Source organism: Procambarus clarkii, chromosome 2 (genome assembly GCF_040958095.1).
Source record: "Procambarus clarkii isolate CNS0578487 chromosome 2, FALCON_Pclarkii_2.0, whole genome shotgun sequence".
Lineage (NCBI taxonomy): Eukaryota > Metazoa > Arthropoda > Malacostraca > Decapoda > Cambaridae > Procambarus > Procambarus clarkii.
The window spans coordinates 33,602,937-33,626,463 of NC_091151.1; the positions used below are offsets into that span (position 1 = coordinate 33,602,937).

Sequence of the window (23,527 nt, forward strand, 5' to 3'; positions counted from 1 at the left end):
TCTTCACAATAGAACAAGGTGAGGTCACTGTGCTAGGAGAAAGGGAGGTAAACCAGGTGGCCTTGGAAGAGTTCGAAATTACGAGAGAGGAGGTCAAGAGACACCTGCTGGATCTGGATGTTAGAAAGGCTGTTGGTCCAGATGGGATCTCACCATGGATACTGAAAGAGTGTGCAGAGGCACTTTGCTTGCCACTCTCCATAGTGTATAGTACGTCACTGGAGACGGGAGACCTACCAGAAATATGGAAGACGGCGAATGTGGTCCCAATATACAAAAAGGGCGACAGGCAAGAGGCACTGAACTACAGGCCAGTGTCCTTGACTTGTATACCATGCAAGGTGATGGAGAAGATCGTGAGAAAAAACCTGGTAACACATCTGGAGAGAAGGGACTTCGTGACAAATCGCCAACATGGGTTCAGGGAGGGTAAATCTTGCCTTACAGGCTTGATAGAATTCTACGATCAGGTGACAAAGATTAAGCAAGAAAGAGAGGGCTGGGCGGACTGCATTTTCTTGGATTGTCGGAACGCCTTTGACACAGTACCGCATACGAGGCTGGTACATAAGCTGGAGAGACAGGCAGGTGTAGCTGGTAAGGTGCTCCAGTGGATAAGGGAGTATCTAAGCAATAGGAAGCAGAGAGTTACGGTGAGGGGTGAGACCTCCGATTGGCGTGAAGTCACCAGTGGAGTCCCAAAGGCCTCTGTACTCGGTCCTATCTTGTTTCGGATATATGTAAATGATCTCCCAGAGGGTATCGATTCATTTCTCTCAATGTTTGCAGACGATGCTAAAATTATGAGAAGGATTAAAACAGAAGAGGACTGTTTGAGGCTTCAAGAAGACCTAGACAAGCTGAAGGAATGGTCGAACAAATGGTTGTTAGAGTTTAACCCAACCAAATGTAATGTAATGAAGATAGGTGTAGGGAGCAGGAGGCCAGATACAAGGTATCATCTGGGAGAGGAAATTCTTCAGGAGTCAGAGAAGGAAAAAGACTTGGGGGTTGATATCACGCCAGACCTGTCTCCTGCAGCACATATCAAGCGGATAACATCAGCGGCATATGCCAGACTGGCCAACATACGAACGGCATTCAGAAACTTGTGTAAAGAATAACTCAGAACTTTGTATACCACATATGTCAGGCCAATCCTGGAGTATGCAGCCCCAGCATGAAGTCCATATCTAGTTAAGGATAAGACTAAACTGGAAAAGGTTCAAAGGTTTGCCACCTGACTAGCACCCGAGCTGAGAGGTATGAGCTACGAGGAGAGACTACTGGAATTAAACCTCACTTCGCTGGAAGACAGAAGAGTTAGGGGGGACATGATCACCACATTCAAGATTCTCAAGGGAATTGATAGGGTAGATAAAGACAGTCTATTTAACACAAGGGGAACACGCACAAGGGGACACAGGTGGAAACTGAGTGCCCAAATGAGCCACAGAGATATTAGAAAGAACTTTTTTAGTGTCAGAGTGGTTGACAAATGGAATGCATTAGGAAGTGATGTGGTGGAGACTGACTCCATACACAGTTTCAAGTGTAGATATGATAGAGCCCGATAGACTCAGGAATTTGTACACCTGTTGATTGACGGTTGAGAGGCGGGACCAAAGAGCCAGAGCTCAACCCCCGCAAACACAACTAGGTGAACTAGGTGAGTACACATCTTTGCGGACGATGCCAAAATTATGAGAAGGATTAAGACAGAAGAGGACTGTTTGAGGCTTCAAGAAGACCTAGACAAACTGAAGGAATGGTCGAACAAATGATTGTTAGAGTTTAACCCAACCAAATGTAATGTAATGAAGATATGTGTAGGGTGGATGATAACCACCTACAAAATTCTCAGAGGAATTGACAGGGTGGACAAAGACAAACTATTCAGCAAGGGGGGGGACACGAACAAGGGGACACAGGTGGAAACTTAGTACCCAGATGAGCCACAGGGACGTTAGAAAGAATTTTTATAGTGTCAGAGTAGTTAATAAATGGAATGCACTAGGAAGTGATGTGGTGGAAGCTGACTCCATACACAGTTTCAAGTGTAGATATGATTGAGCCCAGTAGGCTCAGGAACCTATACACCTGTTGATTGACGGTTGAGAGGCGGGACCAAAGAGCAAGAGCTCAACCCCTGCAAGCACATTTAGGTGAGTACACACACACATATTGAAAGGGGTTTGGTGGCTGAGTGGGCATCTCTCGGGATTCGTAATCCTAGGGATAGGGGATCGATCCCCGGCGAGGGCGGAAACAATTGGGCAGTTTCTTTCACTCTGATGCATCTGTTCACCTAGCAGTAAATAGGTACCTGGAAGTTAGACAACTGTTACAGTTTGCTTCCTGGGGGTGTGTGAAAAAAACATTGACAGTTGAGAGGCGGGACGAAAGAGTTCAACCCCTGCAAGCACAACTAGGTGAATACAACTAGGTAAATGCACGCACACACACACACACACACACACACACACACACACACACACACACACACACACACACACACACACACACACACACACACACACACACACACACACACACACACACACACACACACACACATATACTCACACAGTGCTACACAAGGCTTAACACACCTTATACCTCTACAGATGGTGAGAGCGGGTAAGCTGAACCTGCCGAAGAAAACGCCAGAGGGGATGAACATGAGTAAGTTGTTAGTGATGTTTATGGTGCAGGATACTAACCCACGATTGTTGTTAGTGATGTTTGTGGTGCAGGATACTAACCCACGAGCGTTGTTAGTGATGTTTGTGGTGCAGGATACTAACCCACGAGCGTTGTTAGTGATGTTTGTGGTGCAGGATACTAACCCACGAGCGTTGTAAGTGATGTTTGTGGTGCAGGATACTAACCCACGAGCGTTGTTAGTGATGTTTGTGGCGCAGGATACTAACCCACGAGTGTTGTTAGTGATGTTTGTGGTGCAGGATACTAACCCACGAGCGTTGTTAGTGATGTTTGTGGTGCAGGATACTAACCCACGAGTGTTGTTAGTGACTGATGTTTGTGATGCAGGATACTAACCCACGAGTGTTGTTAGTGATGTTTGTGGTGCAGGATACTAACCCACGAGCGTTGTTAGTGACTGATATTCGTGATGCAGGATACTAACCCACGAGCGTTGTTAGTGACTGATGTTTGCGGTAGAGGATAACTAAGCTTTCCTTAATTCGTTGACCATCTTAACTCAACTTTCCTGCCCCAGCAATATGGGGCCCTCTCCCCCATGACCACCATAACAGAACCTTCCTGTCCCCAGCCAGTGGGATTGTGGCAGTGCTGACGACGGCCGTCAACACCTCGCTGAAGAACCAGAAGCGGGACTGTCCGATGTTGTACACCCGGGTCGGCCAGCTCTGCCTCGCCCTCTTCTCCCCGGCCAAGGTCGGTCAAAGGTCATTTATCTCTGGTGTTTAGGTCTGGAGATAACTGTAATTACTAAAACAATATATATTTAACCTAATGGAGTTTCCAGAACTATTTTACTTCGCTGTACTAATACCTAATTTTACAGCTTTATTAGCGTAAAATATATCAAGTGAAATTTGGAACGAATGCATTGTCCACTTCCCCCCCCCCTCCCATCCCACCACCACTGCTGTCTCTGTGAGTACTGTCCACTCCCCAAACTACCAATGTCTGTCAGTACTGTCTATTCTCATCACCACCAAAAGTGTCCGTCATTACTGTCCACTTCCCCCCCCCCTAACCACCACCACCAGCACAGATGTCCAGGTCAGTAGTATCCACTCCCACTCTACCCCCACCAGTGTATAGGCTAACAAGTGTGCCTATCGGTAGTGTCCAATCAACACAACCAGAGGTTTCCAAGTTACTTGTGTCCACTCCCCTATCACCACCACAGGTGTCCAGGTTACTAGTGTCCAGTCCGTCACCACCACCACAGGTGTCCATGTCAATGGTGTCCTCTCCATCACAGGTGCCGTGGCCAGAAGCGAGACAGTTCTGCCGGTCCATCTATGGGGACTTGGTTAAGTTTGACAACTTATCGGATTTCGGACATCTTGTGCTGTACATGAGGAACTCTAGTGAGTGTTGTGTCTCTAGTTACGTCTTGTCACTACAAAATTATTCTTAACTAGTTCACTGCTCGTTTAAGTTCACCTGTAGATTCAAGTTCAAATTCAATGTTAAAAAACTTGTCATATGTAGAATAGTGAAAGATGATTTTAACTAAATCTTTTTACGAAACTGTATTGAATATGAGAAGTATTAAGTAAATGGTATTTAATTGTACAGATCAAATTTATTATTGGATTAAAGGGTGGTTTTATTAAATTTCAAGAGCTCCAAAATGACCTCGTAAGTATTGTTGTAAGAATCAAGATGTTCAACTCCCCAATGGTGCAGGTAGTTAGGCACTGTTCCTTCATCCATTCCTCCGATACCATCTCCTTTTCCCCATATTCCTTCGCCTCCCCCCCCGCTCTCTCTAGAGAGGGGGAGAGAGAGAGGTACGCTACTAGGTACGACATCCATGTCGTACCTAGTAGCCAAAACGCACTTCTCAGCCTACTATGCAAGGCCCAATTTGCCTAATAAGCCAAGTTTTCATGAATTAATTGTTTTTCGACTACCTAACCTAACCTAACTTTTTCAGCTACCTAACCTAACCTAACCTATAAAGATATGTTAGGTTAGGTTAGGTAGGGTTCGTTAGGTTCGGTCATATATCTACGTTAATTTTAACTCCAATAAAAAAAAATTGACCTCATACATAATGAAATGGGTAGCTTTATCATTTCATAAGAAAAAAATAGAGAAAATATATTTATTCAGGAAAACTTGGCTTATTAGGCAAATCGGGCCTTGCATAGTAGGCTGAGAAGTGCGTTCTGGCTACTAGGTACGACATATATATATATATATATATATATATATATATATATATATATATATATATATATATATATATATATATATATATATATATATATCTCGACACATTCCTATGTTTGTTTTCTTAGTGTAGAGGAAACACTCTACACTAAGGAAACAAACATAGGAATGTGCCTCCTGAATGCCATTAGTGACTGCCCAGACAGGAACAAGAGAAGTGTTGTCAATGCTTACGTCGACTGTGCTCTCAGCCACAGCTTAGGATGGAAGCAAATTGATGAGGAACTCTGTAGGGTAAGGCAGGTCCTAGTCAACAACGAGTTCTCTAATGGTTTTGTTGAAGAAATCATAAAAAGAAAGGTAAAACGCCATGCAACCACTGAAGAGTCAACTAACACAACACATGTACCCCTTCTTAGGCTATTTTACAGGAACTTCTTCTCGACAGCTCAAAAAATGGAGGAAAGGGTCCTGAAAGATATTGTTGATAGGAACGTTATCCCTACAGACAAAAAACAGAAAATACTATTGACGATTTACTATAAAACCAACTTCCCGTCCATTTTTGCACATTCCCAGGATATTTACACAGCACCTTGTGCAGGCTAGGCTCGGTGGCGCCAGGATGTCACTAGATATGGCTCAGTAAACAACAAAGCCTCCCTCCATTCGTCCGGTCGCCCGGATACCTCCAGATGTGTATATATATATATATATTATATATATATATTATATATATATATATATATATATATATATATATATATATATATATATATATATATATATACATATATATACATATATATATACATATATATATATATATATATATATATATATATATATATATATATATATATATATATATTATATATATATATATATATATATATATAATATATATATATATTATATATATATATATATATATATATATATATATATATATATATATATATATATATATATATATATATATATTTATATACCAACACAACACCTATACCCCCTATTAGACTATTTTACAGGAACTTCTTTTCCACAGCTCATAAAACGGAGGAAAGGGTCCTGAAAGATATTGTTAATAGAAACGTTATACCTATAGATAAAAATCAGAGGATACAACTGACGATTTACTATAAAACCAAAAAAACGGCCAGCCTACTCATGAGAAACTCTCCAGACACAAAGCAGAACGCTTTAAAAGAGACCAAAGTCGTCTATGCCTTCAAATGCCCACTTGGGGACTGTAAGCCTCAAAAAACTCAGTATATAGGCAAGACAATAACATCTCTTTCCAGGCGATTAACGATGCATAAGCAACAGGGCTCCATTAAGGAACATATAATCTCTTCCCACAACCAAACCATCACCAGAGAAATCTTAGCAAACAACACAGAAATCATCGATAGATACAGCGATAGCAGGCGGCTTGACATCTGCGAGGCACTACACATCCAGAAGTCAACACCAGCAATCAACAGCCAATTAATGCACAACTATATTCTACCCACTTCAAGACTCCGCTTCAATATAGAAGCATCAAGAAATATGGGCCAATTGGCCCTCTGCAATTACTTCCATTCTTACCTTCAATACCCATTGTTTCGTGTTCTATCCTGTGTTGAAAGTTTTGTTCACCTCATCCAAAACTGTTGTAACATATCACCTCACCCAAAATCCAGGTATAAAATGAAAAATGAAAGCTGTTTAAATCATAGCATAAGTAAGAACTCTGTTTAGTGTTTGCAGGTAATAGTTGTGTGTGTGTAAACTAAAAGTCTTTGAAAATGTAAAAAGTTATTACGAAACGCGTTCAAGTGTCGCGTCAGACAAGAAATAAAAATGAATTTTGGAGAATTGATTTTTCAATTACCATCAACATTGAAAAGAAACATAAGAAAGATCGAGAAAATTCGTGTTAGAATTATTAATCTTACTTTTTCGGTCATATTTAATAATATATGCCTACAGGAAAGACTGCTACCAATATATATATATATATATATATATATATATATACATATATATATATATATATATATATATATATATATATATATATATATATATATATATATATATATATCTATATATATATATATATATATATATATATATATATATATATATATATATATATATATATATATATAGATATATATATGTCGTACCTAGTAGCCAGAACGCACTTCTCAGCCTATTATGCAAGGCCCGATTTGCCTAATAAGCCAAGTTTTCATGAATTAATTGTTTTTCGACTACCTAACCTACCTAACCTAACCTAACCTAACTTTTTCGGCTACCTAACCTAACCTAACTATTAAAGTTAGGTTAGGTTAGGTTAGGTAGGGTTGTTTAGGTTCGGTCATATATCTAGGTTAATTTTAACTCCAATAAAAAAAAATTTACCTCATACATAATGAAATGGGTAGCTTTATCATTTCATAAGAAAAAAAATAGAGAAAGTATATTAATTCAGGAAAACTTGGCTTTTTAGGCAAATCGGGCCTTGCATAGTAGGTTGAGAAGTGCGTTCTGGCTACTAGGTACGACATATATATATATATATATATATATATATATATATATATATATATATATATATATATATATATATATATATATATATATATATATATATATATATATATATATATATACATACCGTACATTGTGCTCAATGAAGACCACCAAGATCACTGCACATTTGTGACAGAACGATACACGATAAGTATTGCCGGTATATGGTGTTGCAGGGCTGACGACTGATTTCTGGGTCGGAGGCCGGTTCGACTTGGATACCAACGCTTGGTCGTGGACCGTGGACGACTCTGTCATGCCTTTAGGGACTCCCTACTGGGCTGTGAGGTTAGTGCCAGTAAGGTTTCCCTACTGATCTGTGAGGTTAATGCCCCTGAGGTCTCCATTCAGTGCTGTGAGAGTAGTACTTGTACCGTTTGCCCAGTATCTGGTTGCAGAGTGTTTGTTGTGTGCCATTACCTGTCTGTAGAGTGTTTGTCGTGTACCAGTACCTGTTTGGAGAGTGTTGACCAAACCACACAACATACTTCAGCCACATTATTTTGACTCATCGCCTGTTTGGAGAGTGTTTGTCGCGTGCCAATACCTGCTTGGAGAGGGATTAACTGTTGTATATACTTGTGTTACTGTTACAGGCACAGTAGTTCGTGTGTGCGGCGCCCCCCGCCCCACACTGACCCCTTCAGCAGCCCTACCACTGCCCTGCCAGACGCCCCCTGCTTCACCAACACCCAGGCGCCCGCCCAGCGTCAGGAGGGATGGTAATGACACTTTTTATTTTTATTAATTCAATTGTGCAGACGATATGAATGGGAAGCTTGTGTTCCCCCTTGGTACACAAGCCATCCCCACTCTCCCGTCCCCTCGTCCTCCCCACCATCCCCCATTCTCCTGTCCTCTTGTAGGGCACCATTCTCCACTCCCCGTCCTCTTGTCCCCACCATCCCCCACTCCTCCATCCCCTCGTCCTCCCCACCATTCCCCACTCCTTCATCCAATGCATTCCTAAATTTAGTATAGTGTGTGTTGCTTTTAAATGCAACAGATGGCGCCGTTTAAAAAAATGTTTCTACCTGCATTAGTTCGGCAGCTATATAGTAAGTACATAAAAACACGTGCGTACTCGAATGCAACGTTGTGTCAAAATTTCAAAGCAATCGGTAAACAGGTTTTGGAGATTTCCCCTCACATAAAAACTCGCATGAAAAACTGTTTTTTAAAAAAAGCATGTTTTTACCTGTCACAGAGGTGACATATATATAATATGTATATAAAAACATGCGCATATGCGAATGGAACGTTGTGTAAAAATTTCAAAGCAATCGGTGAAGAACTCTCGGAGATTAGCGATTTTGAATAAACGAACATTTACATTTTTATTTATAGCCTACCTGTACCTGGCAACGCGTTGCTGTGGCTCAGCAACACATGTGTGTTGCTGAGCCACAGCAACCTTTCCCTGTTTCCCAGTCCTCCCCACAATCCCCCCCCCCTTCCCTGTCCCCTTGTTCTTCCAACCATTCCTCACTCCCCATAACTTTGTCCTCTTCACTATCCCCCACTCCACCATCCCCTCGTCCTCCTTACCATTCCCCACTCCACCGTCCCTTTGTCCTACCCACCATCTGCCACTCCCTCATCTCCTCGACCTCCCTACCATTCTCCCTCCCCCGTCCCCTTGTCCTCCCGACAACCCCCCCCCTCCCTTGTCCTCATGTACTCGCCACCATTGTCCATACCCTTGTCCCCTCGTCCCCACCATCCCCAATTCCTCCGTCTCCTCGTCCTCCCCCAACATTACACCATCCCTTGTCCTTTCATCCTCCCTAACATCCCTCTCTCCCATCCCCTCGTCTTCCCAACCACTCCCCACTCCCTCGTCCAATGCATTCCCAATGACCTGATGATTACATCAGAAAATTGGGAACATGAAAGGATCTGATGTTCCCATCACTGAAATGTAAGAAAAACAGTTAAAAAACGAAATGGAAAACATTGAACAAAAACTATACTCACAAAATGAATGTTATGGTAAACAACACAGTTCAATTCCAACACAATGTAACACAAATGTGCAGGTCATGATGGATTTTGTCACCCAAAAGTGTCAGGAAGCTGCAGACAGGTTTATCCCCATCCAAAAGGAGAAAAACGAAAAACAACAGAAAAACCCATGGTTCAACCAGGAATGTAAGGTAGCGAAGCAACTGAGTAAAAGAACATGGAGAAACTACAGAAATAACAGAACACCAGAGAGCAGGGAGAGATACCAGAGGGCCAGAAATGAGTACATCAGAGTGAGGAGGGAAGCAGAGAGACAGTTTGAAAATGACATCGCAAGTAAAGCCAAGACCCAACCAAAGCTGCTCCACAGCCATATCAGGAGGAAAACAGCAGTGAAGGAACAAGTGATGAAGCTGTGGAAAGGGGAGAACAGATACACAGAGAATGACAAGGTGTGTGAAGAACTCAACAAGAGATTCCAGGAGGTCTTCACAATAGAACAAGGAGAAGTCCCTGCACTAAATGAGGACGCGGCAAACCAAGCAACCTTGGAGAAATTTGACCTCACCAGTGATGAGGTCAAAAGGTGTCTGCTGGAGCTGGATGTGACAAAGGCTGTTGGGCCTGATAGAATCTCACCATGGATACTAAAGGAAGGTGCAGAAGCATTAAGTGTGCCACTCTCTATGGTGTATAACAGGTCACTGGAAACAGGAGACTTACCAGAAAGTTGGAAGACAGCTAACGTGGTCCCAATATACAAAAAGGGTGACAGGCAAGAGGCACTGAATTACAGGCCAGTTTCCTTAACTTGTATACCATGCAAGGTGATGGAGAAGATCGTGAGGAAAAGGCTCGTAGAGCATCTGGAGGGAAATAACTTTGTAACGCACCACCAACATGGGTTCAGAGATGGTAAATCGTGCCTCACAGGTTTAATAGAATTTTATGACCAGGCAACGAAAATTAGGCAGGAAAGAGAAGGGTGGGCCGACTGCATTTTCCTGGATTGCCACAAAGCCTTTGACACAGTACCCCATAAAAGGCTGTTAAAAAAGTTGGAACAACAGGCAGGAGTAAAAGGGAAGGTGCTCCAGTGGATAAGGGAGTACTTAAGCAACAGGAAACAGCGAGTAACGGTGAGGGGGGGAGACATCAGAGTGGCGAGATGTCACCAGCGGAGTCCCACAGGGCTCAGTACTTGGACCCATCCTGTTTCTAATATATGTGAACGATCTTCCAGAGGGTATAGACTCATTCCTCTCGATGTTTGCTGATGATGCAAAAATTATGAGAAGAATCAAGACGGATGAAGATAGACAGAGACTACAGGATGACCTGGATAAACTGGAGGAATGGTCTAGAAAATGGCTGCTAAAGTTGAACTCCGGAAAGTGTAAGGTGATGAAATTAGGCGAAGGGAGCAGGAGGCTGAACACAAGGTATCATCTGGGAGAGGAAATCCTGCAAAAGTCAAATAGAGAGAAGGATCTGGGGGTTGATATCACACCGAACCTGTCCCCGGAGGCCCACATCAAAAGAATTTAATCAGCGGCATATGCTAGACTGGCCAACATATGAACTGCCTTCAGAAACTTGTGAAAGGAATCTTTCAGAACCCTGTATACCACTTATGTAAGACCAATCCTGGAGTATTCAGCTCCAGCCTGGAGTCCATACCTAGTTAAACACAAGACAAAGTTAGAGAAGATTCAGCGGTATGCCACCAGGCTCGTCCCGGAACTGAGAGGATTGAGCTACGAGGAAAGGCTAAAGGAGCTGAACCTCACATCCCTGGAAAACAGAAGAGTAAGGGGAGACATGATAACCACCTACAAAATTCTCAGGGGAATTGACAGGGTGGACAAAGACAAACTCTTCAGCACGGGTGGGACACGAACAAGGGAACACAGGTGGAAACTTAGTACCCAGATGAACCACAGAGACGTTAGAAAGAATTTTTATAGTGTCAGAGTAGTTAATAAATGAAATGCACTAGGAAGTGATGTGGTGGAGGCTGACTCCATACACAGTTTCAAATGTAGATATGATAGAGCCCAGTAGGCTCAGGAATCTGTACACCAGTTGATTGACAGTTGAGAGGCGGGACCAAAGAGCCAAAGCTCGACCCCCGCAAGCACAATTAGGTGAGTACAATTAGGTGAGTACAAAATAATTAAATCAAAAGGAAAATAAATAGAAATCTATGAAAATTCCATTTATCAATGAAATCAGAAACCTTGAAATGGAATCATAACATATTTAGTACTGCGTGTCTTGCTCTTACTTGCAACAGATGGTGCTGTTTGAAAAAAATGTTTTTACATGTCAGAGGTGTGGCATCTATACTTATACTCACGAAATGAACGGTATGGTAAACAATATAACATAACCTCTCCAACATTACACCATCCCTTGTCCTTTCATCCTCCCCAACATCCCCCACTCTAATCCCCTCGTCTTCCCCACCATTCCCCACTCCCTCGTCCGATGCATTCCCAAATGATCTGATGATCACATCAGAAAATTGGGAACATCAAAGGATCTGATGTTGCCATCACTAAAATGTAAGAAACACAGTTAATTTAAAAAACGAAATGGAAAACATTAAACAAATAAAAAACAAACTATACTCACAAAATGAACGACGTTATGGTAAACAACACAGCTCAATTCCAACACAATGTAACACAAAGTAATTAAATAAAAATAAAAATAAATCGAAATCTAGAAAAATTCAATTAGTCAATGTAATCAGAAACATTGAAATGGAATTGTAACATAATTAGTATAGCGTGTGTTGCTCTTAGGTGGAACAGATGGTGGTTTTTCTTAAAAAAAAATTGTACCTGTCACAGGTGTGGCATCTATACTTGTATTTACAAAGTGAACGGTGTGGTAAACAACACAGCTCATTTCCAATGCCATGTTACATAAAATAAATATACCAAAATTAAAATAAATTGAAATCCATGAAAATTCAAATTATCAATGCAATTGGAAACATTGAAAAGGAATGGTAACATATTTAGGATAATGTGTGTTGCTATTACATGCAACAGATGGCGTTGTTTAAAAAATAAAATACCTGTTACAGGTGTGTTAATTATATAGTAGGTGTATAAAAACATGCATGTATTCGAATGGAACGTTGTATCAAAATTTCAAAGCAATTGGCGAAGAACTTTCGGAGTTTACAGCGTGTGTTGCTCTTATGTCCAACAGATGGTGCTGTTTAAAAAAAAAATAACATGTTTTTTCCTGTCACAGGTGAGGCATATATATATTAAGTATATAAAAACATGCGCCTATTTGAATGCAACGTTGTGTCAAAATTTCAAAGCAATCGGTAAAGAGGTTTAAAAGATTTCCCTCACATGAAAAACACAGTTTTTCAGAAAAAGCATGTCTTTTTCCGGTCACAGACGTGACATTTATATAGTATGTATATAAAAAAAACCTCGGATGCGAATGGAACGTTGTGTGAAAATTTCAAAGTAATCAGTGAAGAACTTTCGGAGATTAGCGATTTTGAACAAACGAACATTTCCATTCTATTTATATAGATTTTTAACATGACCTACTTATAAAACGATGAAGCATTTATAAAATGATGCTTGGCTAGATATTCACGTGATTGTTAATATTTAGAGAGTTTTACTTCGGAGGGGAAATGTAGAGGTGGGGTAATTGTTGTAGCGGTAAGGAATTGTTGGAGCGGTAAGGAATTGTTGTAGCGGTAAGGAATTGTTGGAGCGGTAAGGAATTGTTGTAGCGGTAAGGAATTGTTGTAGCTGTAAGGAATTGTTGTAGCGGTAAGGAATTGTTGTAGCGGTAAGGAATTGTTGTAGCGGTAAGGAATTGTTGTAGCTGTAAGGAATTGTTGTAGCGGTAAGGAATTGTTGTAGCGGTAAGGAATTGTTGTAGCGGTAAGGAATTGTTGTAGCGGTAAGGAATTGTTGTAGCGGTAAGGAATTGTTGTAGTGGTAAGGAACTGTTTTAGCGGTAAGGAATTGTTGGAGCGGTAAGGAATTGTTGTAGCGGTAAGGAATTGTTGTAGCGGTAAGGAATTGTTGTAGTGGTAATGAATTGTTGTAGTGGTAAGGAATTGTTGTAGTGGTAAGGAATTGTAGTGATAAGGAATTGTTGTAGTGGTAATGAATTGTTGTAGTGGTAAGGAATTGTTGTAGTGGTAAGGAATTGTAGTGATAAGGAATTGTTGTAGTGGTAAGGAATTCAGCTGCGAGTAATGACTGTTGCGGCGCTCCGCTACTGCTGCTGCTTTTGTTTGTCATATCAATTTAAACAGTATTGCGCTCCGGGCGTGCGCTCCGCGCGTATGCACGAAGTAGACCTGACGGTGCGGGCGAGCGCTTGGCGACACTAAATGTGTATACTCGTTTCAGTTTTCTCACCATAATTCTCGTGCTACATCGCTCGTTTTGGAATCATTGTGTTCACAATAGAATTCCCTACAGGTGTATATGCATATAAGGTCCAAAAGCCAAGCATGACTTCCCACAGCAAAGCCTAAAGTCGGGAAGTTACCCGTGAGCGCACAAAATCAGTAAAATGTGTATACTCGTTTCAGTTTTCTCACCTTAATTCTCGTGCTACGTCGTTCGTTTTTGTATCAATGTGTTAGCAGTTAAATTCCCTGCAGGTGTATATGTATATATTGTCCAAAAGCCAGGCGTGACTTCCTTAGCAAAGCCTAAAGTTACCCATGAACGAGAACCAATTATCACACCCGCAAACTAATGTGTATACTCGTTCAGTTTGATAACATCAATTTTCGTGTTACGTCACTCGTTTTGGTATCAAATTGTTCGCAATATAAAGGCGCGTATTTTAAAACTAGTCCCATAATAATAGAGCAATAACTGTAATTTTAACAAATATTTTAATTAATTTTAGACGCTCATCATCACAAAATTATTTATATCTTTCCAGTGTTCTGACATAAAATTTCGAGTTACATCTTTAATTTTAGTATCAAATTGTTCGCAATGTAAAGGCGCGCATTTTAAAACTAGTCCCATGATAATAGCACAATAAATATAATTTTAACAAATATTTTAACATTTTGACCAAAAACGTATCTTTCATGTTGATATCAAATTGTGCGCACTCTAAAGGCGCTTATTTCGAAACTATGCCGAAGTCGATCGGATAGAAAATGAATTTTATACAAATATTTTTTGTATTGGATGCGAGCAGTGTCTTAAGCTAGGACACGAGAGAAAAAAAGTGGACACGAGGGGTGTCCAGAGAGAGTGATAGTGTTAAGTTAGGTTAGGTTATGATAGTTAAGTTAGGATAAGCTAGGTTATGCAAGTTAAGTTAGGTTAGGTTCAGTTAAGATACGTTATGTTAGGTTAGGTTAAGTTAGGTAATTTACGTTAGGTTAGGATAAGTTAGGCTAGGTAAGTTAGGGTAGGTTAGGTTATGCATGTTAAGTTAGGTTAGGCTAGGTTAAGTTGGGTTAGGATAGGTTACATTATGGAAGTTAAGTTAGGTTAGGTTAAGTTAGGTTGTTTACGTTAAGTTAGGTTAGGATATGTTAAGTTAGAATAGGTTAGGTTATGTTAGGTTAAGTTAAGTTAGGTTAGGTTAGGTTAGGTTAGGATAAGTTATGCAAGCGATGAGTCACAATAACGTGGCTGAAGTATGTTGACCAGACCACACACTAGAAGTTGAAGGGACGACGACGTTTCGGTCCGTCCTGGACCATTCTCAAGTCGATTGTGAATGGTCGATTGTGAATGGTCACAATCGACTTGAGAATGGTCCAGGACGGACCGAAACGTCGTCGTCCCTTCAACATCTAGGATAAGTTAGGTTGGGTTTGGTTAGCTAAGTTAGGATAGGTTAGGTTAAGTTAGGTAAGTTAGGTTAAGTTAAGTAATTTACGTTAAGTTAGGATAGGTTAAGTTAGGTAATTTACGTTAAGTTAGGATAGGTTAGATTAGGTTAGTTAAGTTAGTATAGGTTAGGTTAGGATAGGTTAGTTAAGTTAGGCTAGGATAAGTTAGGTAAAATACTTTAAGTTAGGATAGGTTAGGTTAGGTTAGTTAAGTTAGGATTGGTTAGGTTATGCAAGTTAGGTTAGGTTAAATTAGGTTAGGTTGGGTTGGGTTGGGCTAGGATAGGTTAGGTTATTTATGTTAAGATTGGATAGGTTAGGTTAGGTTAGTTAAGTTAGGATTGGTTAGGTTATGCAAGTTAGGTTAGGTTAAATTAGGTTAGCTTAGGTTAGGTTGTTGTTGCAAAATCAAGTTGCATTAGGTTAGGTTAGGTTAAGTTAGGTTAGGTAAGTTACATTAGGTTAGGCTAGTTAGCTTAGGTTAGGTACGTTTGATTAGGTAAGATACATCAGTTAGGGGAGGAATAGGATAGAATAGATTAGGTTAGGTTAGATACATATTTTAACAGAAGTGCAAGTTTGATATGAAAAGCTGAACTAGTTTCATTTTGGAGAGAAATTTGATGTCTGAAGATGTCTTAGAGAAAAACATTGATGTCTTACAGAACATTTACAGTAAATGAGAACTTAACATTACAGTAAACTTTACAATACATTTACAGTAAATGAGAACTTAACGTTACAGTAAATGAGAACAGTATTAAGTGATTACTGTTTTGTTTTTATGGAAGTGGTGATTTAATATTTACAATAAATTAGGAGACAATTAGAATTAATATTATTTAATTGAAACGAATTATTGAAAACTTTCTTATAAAACAATAAAAAAATGTACTTTTTAGTTAAAAATAAAACAAATTAACAATTAATTAATAATTGTTTTTAATAATGTTGTTATAAACATTAATTAATAAATAGAAATAGCCAATAAATACTCATGAACTATTTTATTCAAAAGTATGAGTTATTATTTACTAGTTTTACTGCTATACACACACATAGCTATTTTGGAATTTCCCCTGATGGACCTAATATGTGCTCAACCTGGCCTCTTAAATAATGCATCGTATTTTGACGTATAAATCCCCAACGTCAAAATAAGATGTTCTTTAAACCATAGTGGCTCTCTATATTGACGTGCTGTTACATTTTCCATCCGTGGGTCCTTGGTTGATGACTAGGCATACGATGACCAGACGTACCTGGTCTTCTGTGATGACCAGACTTCCCCCCCCCCCATCCTCTTCCTCTTCCTGTGATGACATTTCAATAATTGTTCAAACTCTATGGACTCTGGTCTGACCATTTCATCTCCCATGTGTCACGTGGGGTGACACATCCGCTAGCTAGCCTCGTAGCCTGGTGGATAGCGCGCAGGACTCGTAATTCTGTGGCGCGGGTTCGATTCCCGCACGCGGCAGAAACAAATGGGCAAAGTTTCTTTCACCCTGAATGCCCCTGTTACCTAGCAGTAAATAGGTACCTGGGAGTTAGTCAGCTGTCACGGGCTGCTTCCTGGGGGTGGAGGCCTGGTCGAGGACCGGGCCGCGGGGACACTAAAGCCCCGAAATCATCTCAAGATAACCTCAAGAAGATAGCGAGGAGCTGCTAGGGGCTCAAAATGCAGAATACTCATCCCCCTTTGACTCTCGGGACTCACCGGAGTTTCTTGGTCCCACAGGACAGGACCGGTAATACCCACCACCGCACGTCTTTGCCCCACACCACTTGGGGTGCCACTGATTCACCCTGGGAGCCCTTCAGTCAACCAAAGGGAAGCTGCTATTAGCAATTCCGGCCTAGACCCGTGGAGAAGTGAAGGAAGACCCAGGCTTACCTTTTAACAATAACTTCCCCTGAGTCTTGCCTGCCAGACAAAAAGTTGCAGGAATTCCTTTCCCGCCTGCCTTCTCTATCTTCATTTAACAAGGCTACCATTCTGACTCTGATACTGGACAGATAGCCTAGGGTACACTTCTACATAAGTCTGTGCTGCTTTACCACTCTCCAGCCACTAAGAACTTCTGTAGAAAACATGATGTTCACTAGGTGGGACTATGATATCCCGCGTGTGTGCTCGTAGAGATTATTATGGAGGCGTACTTAAACACCATGATAAAATATGTGAATTTACTGACATAAGCTACATGATTACATACACAAAATCAATACAGGAAATGAAATTAAGAATAAACAATCTGGAGATCGTTAGCAACTGCTTCGTCAACGTCGGCCACCTCTTCTTCAACTGCCCCATAGTCCACACACACACTGTCTTCTTCGACAGTCCTGGACACAAGCTGCCCTGCAGCCTATCCTACTACTAATGTACCAATGTAACATAACTGTAACATACATAGGTAAATATCATGGCCTATCTAGCCTACTCAACAAACGGGTAATGGGAGGGAAATTGATCTACCTTTACATTCCTGGCTCACGACGCCTGTCCCTCGATGGTGTGAGGTTCCCACGCTTCCTGAGTCGGTCCTTGACGATCCAGGAACGTTCCACAAGTCCTCAGGTGTCGTGAAGCCTTCGCATCGTCGCCGAACCACTCCCAGAGTTTCAGATATCCCAATCCTGGTTCACCAGTGGGCACTGAGCTAATTACTGTAAGCACACACTCGTCCCTTCCACAAGGCGTTGCTCCTTGCCCTAGGAACGGTGTCGTCCCTCCAAAATCCTCAGTGAACGTGACCCGGTCACAGCTAGTCCTGCCCGCCACACCTTCCAGACCCTCCAATGTCGTCGCCGACCGATTCTTCAAGTTTTGTCACTTTTCTGTTCAATGAACTTGGTTTCTTCTTGCTTCCCGGAAGCACAGGGTCTCCAATAACAGTGGTGGGCTGCGATGGCTAGTTTTAACCCAATGATTAAAACTCCCAGAGCCTCCAAACCTAGAGAGCTGACCGAGAAACGTCCTCCCACTCTTGCAGTAGGACCAACTCTGACACTAACACAGCTGTCGTCACTACGGGCACTCGGTGACGTCATTGCGGGCCCTGATTGGTCGCCCGTGACCTAAGTCAGCCAATCCGCACTTGTCTGGCGCCCTCCACAAAATGGCGGATCTGCAAGTAGGGGGAACCATTTCATTTGTATCAGGACGCCACTTTCCCCTTACCTACAAATTTATAACGTAAATTTCTCCCTTTTCTGGCAGCCGATCTGGTCGCCACATATACCAAAAGATTCCCTGCATCTCAGGGAATCAATAGAGACATGAGGTGATATGACTCTTAAAAGCTGGCCCATGGGAGAAAAAAGGTGAGGGCACCGTAACACATGGCACTATGATTTATGATAGAGAGCATTGCAAGGGGAGGGGGATATTCGATCCACTTCAATAAGGCATATTGTATGACCCCTCCTCTCTCCCCCACACCTCCACTGACAATCCCATAGTCATATATTCTTCATGGGATCTCTGGAATATTTCAAGTTGCCTTACATGGACCTATAATCACTATTGCAGTTTCCTCTTTTATTGTGTTCTTTCGTGCGTTTTTTCATGTTCAGAGTTTCTTGGATGGGATTTATGCTTTTGTTCATATGATCCAATTGTATGTGTGAGAAGAAAAGGTTGACGGTGTTCCTTGGGATGTCCTCAGGTGCTCCGCCTTGACCTACGAACACTACTACTACATGACCGACCAGAGTTGCCAGGAGGAACGCAGCCCACTCTGCATGCTGGAGGCCGACGATGATGATGACCAACTTGATGAGGAACCTGAAGGGAAAGTCTGAGGAAGGGAAGCCTGAGGAGGAGAAGCCTGAGGAAGGGAAGCCTGAGGAGGGGAAGCCTGAGGAGGAGAAGCCTGAGGAAGGGAAGCCTGAGGAGGGGAAGCCTGAGGAGGAGAAGCCTGAGGAAGGAAAGCCTGTGGAGAAGCCGTAGGAGGGGAAACCTCTAAGAGTTTAATATATATATATATATATATATATATATATATATATATATATATATATATATATATATATATATATATATATATATATATATATATATATAATATTTTTTATATATATATATTATATATATATATATATATATATATATATATATATATATATATATATAATATTTTTTTTTTTTTATATAAAGTTTGTGAGGGTACCACCTCTGGTGCCAATGTGGGGCCCCATAGCCTCGGAGAAGAAAATAAAAAGTATTCAGAGGAGACCTTGTGGCTTCTCACTGAACACTAATATTATCTTCTCCTACCTCCCCCATTCTTTTGTATGTACACATATATATTTACTTTATTTGAACTTTGTTACAAAAAAGGTATATAATATATATATTATTAAATATGACCGAAAAAGTAAGATTAATAATTCTAACACGAATTTTCTCAATAATTCTTATGTTTCTTTTCACTGTCGATGGTAATTGAAAAATCAATTCTCTAAAATTCATTTTTATTTCTAGTCTGGCGCGACACTTGAACGCATTTTGTAATAACTTACACACACAACTATAACCTGCAAACACTAAACAGAGTCCTACTATAAATGCTATAATTTAAACGGCTTTCATTTTATATACCTGCATTTGGGGGAGGTGATATGTTACAACAGTTTTGGATGAGGTGAAAACACAAGACAGAACACGAAACAATAGGTATAATATTAGGTAAATTTAAAGGGAAGAATGGAAGTAACTACAAAGGGCCTATTGGCCCATATTTCTTGATGCTTCTATATTGGAGCGGAGTCTTGAAGTGGGTAGAATATAGTTGTGCATTAATTGGCTGTTGATTGCTGGTGTTGATTTCTTGATGTGTAGTGCCTCGCAGATGTCAAGCCGCCTGCTATCGCTGTATCTATCGATGATTTCTGTGTTGTCAAATCTCTGGAGTCAGTATCGGTGTGTCTGTTGTGTTACAGTTCATCAATTCACTGTACCACTGATCACTTGACCCAATATGTAAACAATACCTCGTGGGCCCTCCCACGTAGCCTGTCTGGTGAATTCACTGTTTTACTCAAAGTTCTAGTGATAGCACTGTATTTTTTCTTTCCTATTCGCGGCGATTATACGCTTTGTGATACCCGTAGACCTGTGATCTGTCACTGTAGCCTTAGTTAACCCAAAAATATTGGCGTTTATTGTAGCGCGCGTGACCCCACGACCCCCTCCCTCCACGGCTGGCTGAGCTGAACTATCGGGAGTGGGATTGGTGTTGGTGTTGGGAGTGGTAGGGAGTTACAAGTAGAATGTTGGATTTCAAGATTAAACAAGTATATACTATGCCAAAAGCACTAATACACACAGCGTTTTGGGCAAGATCTGGGAAAAACCTTAAAAACTAAGACTTAAGACTAATTGAGATTAACAGCATGAACTGAACTGACATATGTTGATATTTAGGAGATAAGGTAAGTTACAAGGAGTTGATTATGTAGTACTTAGTTGTTTTTCTCTTAAACTGCATGACAGAGGGGGATTCTTAAACGTGACTGGGAATACATACATACATACATACATACATACATACATACATACATACATACATACATACATACATACATACATACATACATACATACATACATACACACATACATGCATACATGCATACATGCATACATGCATACATGCATATATGCATACATGCATATATGCAGATATCAGAAACTGCATATATGCAGTTTCAAATGCAGATATGACAGATCCCAGTAGGCTTAGGAATCTGTACATCAATTGATTGATGGGACCAAAGAGCCAGAGCTCAACCTCCGCAAGCACAATTAGGTGAGTTTATACATGAATGTACTCATACATACATACATACATACATACATACATACATACATACATACATACGTATGTACGTACGTACGTACGTACGTACGTACGTACGTACATACATACATACATACATACATACATACATACATACATACATACATACATACATACATACATACATACATACAGACATACATGCATACATGCATACATGCATACATGCATATATGCATACATGCATACATACATACATACATATGTTGGAAAGATACTAAGATATATACTGGAAAGATACGTTCATACTGGTAAGATAAGATACATACTGGAAAGAAAAAGGTCAGTGGTAGTAGTAGGCATCAAAGAACAGGAAGGATCCAATAGGCAGGGAAGGAATAGCAAGAAAAGAGAGGCAGTACATGGGATACTGAAGGGGTTACAGATGGAAGGGGCTGAACAAAACATTGAGAAGGTTTTCAGGTTGGGTTGGTACAACTAGGACAGAAACCAACTGGTAACGGTGGTGTTTGCAAACGAGACCACGAAGGAGGTTATTCTAGAAAGGAAGAGTCATCTTCAGTATGTGGAGGAATTCAAAAAAGAATTCCTCCAGAGGGAGAAGACGAAGGAGGAGAGAGCCAGGACAGCAGAGGCAAGGAGGAAGTGCAGGGAGAGAGGAGTAAACCAGGAAATCACAGCCCCCAACACAACAGTCTCAGAGATAAGAGGGGAACCCACAACAAGCATCCAAGCAACACCAGAGGGGAGGGCAACACCACCACCCTCCTCTGCATCGAAACCCTCCCTTCCCCTCACCCTACCTGCCCCCACTCAAATGCTCACCCAACCCTCCCTCCCTCCCTCCCCACCCCATTCCGGCCCTGTTACCCCTCCCCCATTCCCACCATGTCCCCCCTCCAGTCTTTTCCCCCCTGTCCCCCTCCCCCTTCATCCCATACCCTCCCTATTCCTCATACCCCTCACCCCGTATCTTCCATGTCCCCCCTATCTCCTTCCCCCATACCATACCTGTCTCCCCTTCCCTTGAACCCCCACCCCCACCACAAAAACCTCTAAGATCCTGCAAACCACCTCACAGATCTTCACACCAGAGAACAGCTTTCTCCACTAGCAGAACACTCGTCAAGAAGGGGACAAGAAAATGAACAGAAGAAAATGAACTTCAAGGCGATGTACACTAACATAGATGGGATTACAAATAAAACAAGTGAACTCAGAGAATGGGCACTAGAAGAAAACCCAGACATAATAGCACTCACAGAAACAAAGCTGTCGAAAATCATAACAAATGCAGTGTTTCCACAGGACTACTATGTAGTGAGGAAAGAGAGAGAAGAGGAGAGGAGGAGGTGGTGTAGCTTTGCTACTAAGAGAAGGTTGGAGTTTCGAAGAAATGGTAATTCAGAACTGTGAAGGTTTCAGTAACTACATATTAGGCACCATAGCAACTGGAGGACAGAAAATTATTGCAATAGTCATATATAACCCCCGCCAAACGACAGAAGACCCAGGCAGGAATATGATCAACATGGACACCATCAATATAATAGAGAGAGCAGCTTCTGTGTCTAGCAGGAACTGATCCAGACTACTAATCATGGGAGACTTCAACCACGGAAAGATAAATTGGGAGAACAGAGACCCACATGGAGGACCAGATACATGGAGAGCTAAGCTGTTGGACGTGGTAACAAACAACTTTTTAAGTCAACACGTCAAGGGACCGACAAGAATGAGAGGAGAGCATGAACTAGCTTTGCTTGATCTGATATTTACCCTAAATGAGTCGGATAAAAGGGAAGTTAAGTTGGAAGCCCCCTTGGGAATGAGTGATCATAGTGTATTGAGCTTTGAGTACCTGGTTGAGTTAGGAATTATCTCCCTCCAAAAAAGAACTGGGAAACAAAGGGCTGGCATACCGAAAGGGAAACTATGAGGAGACGAATAAATTCCTAAGGAATACAATATGGGACACAGAATTAAGTCCGTACAAGACAAGATGGACTATGTCACTCAAAAGTGTCAGGAGGCAGTAAACAGGTTTATCCCGACCCGACAGGGGCAAAAAACGAGAAGCAAAAGAAGAATCCATGGTTTAATAGGAAATGTACGAAAGCAAAAGAGCTGAACAAAAGGGTGTGGAGGAACTTCCGAAATAACAGAACACTGGAAAGTAGAGAGAGAGATACCTGATAACCAGGAACGGGTATGTTAGTGTGAGAAGAGTAGCTGAGAAAAGGTATAAAAATGATATAGCTGATAAGGCCAAGACCGAACCAAAGCTACTACACAGTCACATCAGGCGGAAAACAACAGTGAAAAAACTGGCAATGAAATTTAGAACAGGTGAGGACAGGTACACAGAGAATGACAAAGAG

At 41.2% G+C, this 23,527-nt stretch overlaps 1 protein-coding gene across 1 annotated transcript in view; it reads left to right on the top strand.

Annotated features, from left to right (window-relative positions):
* Window positions 1–19,291, top strand: part of LOC138364547 (uncharacterized) — a 72,414-nt gene extending 53,123 nt beyond the window's left edge. Inside the window, exons 5-10 of the mRNA XM_069324206.1 lie at window positions 2,628–2,685; window positions 3,299–3,423; window positions 3,980–4,088; window positions 7,662–7,773; window positions 8,082–8,207; window positions 18,991–19,291. Of these exons, the coding sequence (XP_069180307.1) occupies window positions 2,628–2,685; window positions 3,299–3,423; window positions 3,980–4,088; window positions 7,662–7,773; window positions 8,082–8,207; window positions 18,991–19,126 (666 nt within the window). The 3' untranslated portion in view covers window positions 19,127–19,291. The remainder of the gene's footprint in view (window positions 1–2,627; window positions 2,686–3,298; window positions 3,424–3,979; window positions 4,089–7,661; window positions 7,774–8,081; window positions 8,208–18,990) is intronic.
* The last annotated feature ends 4,236 nt before the right edge of the window (window positions 19,292–23,527 follow it).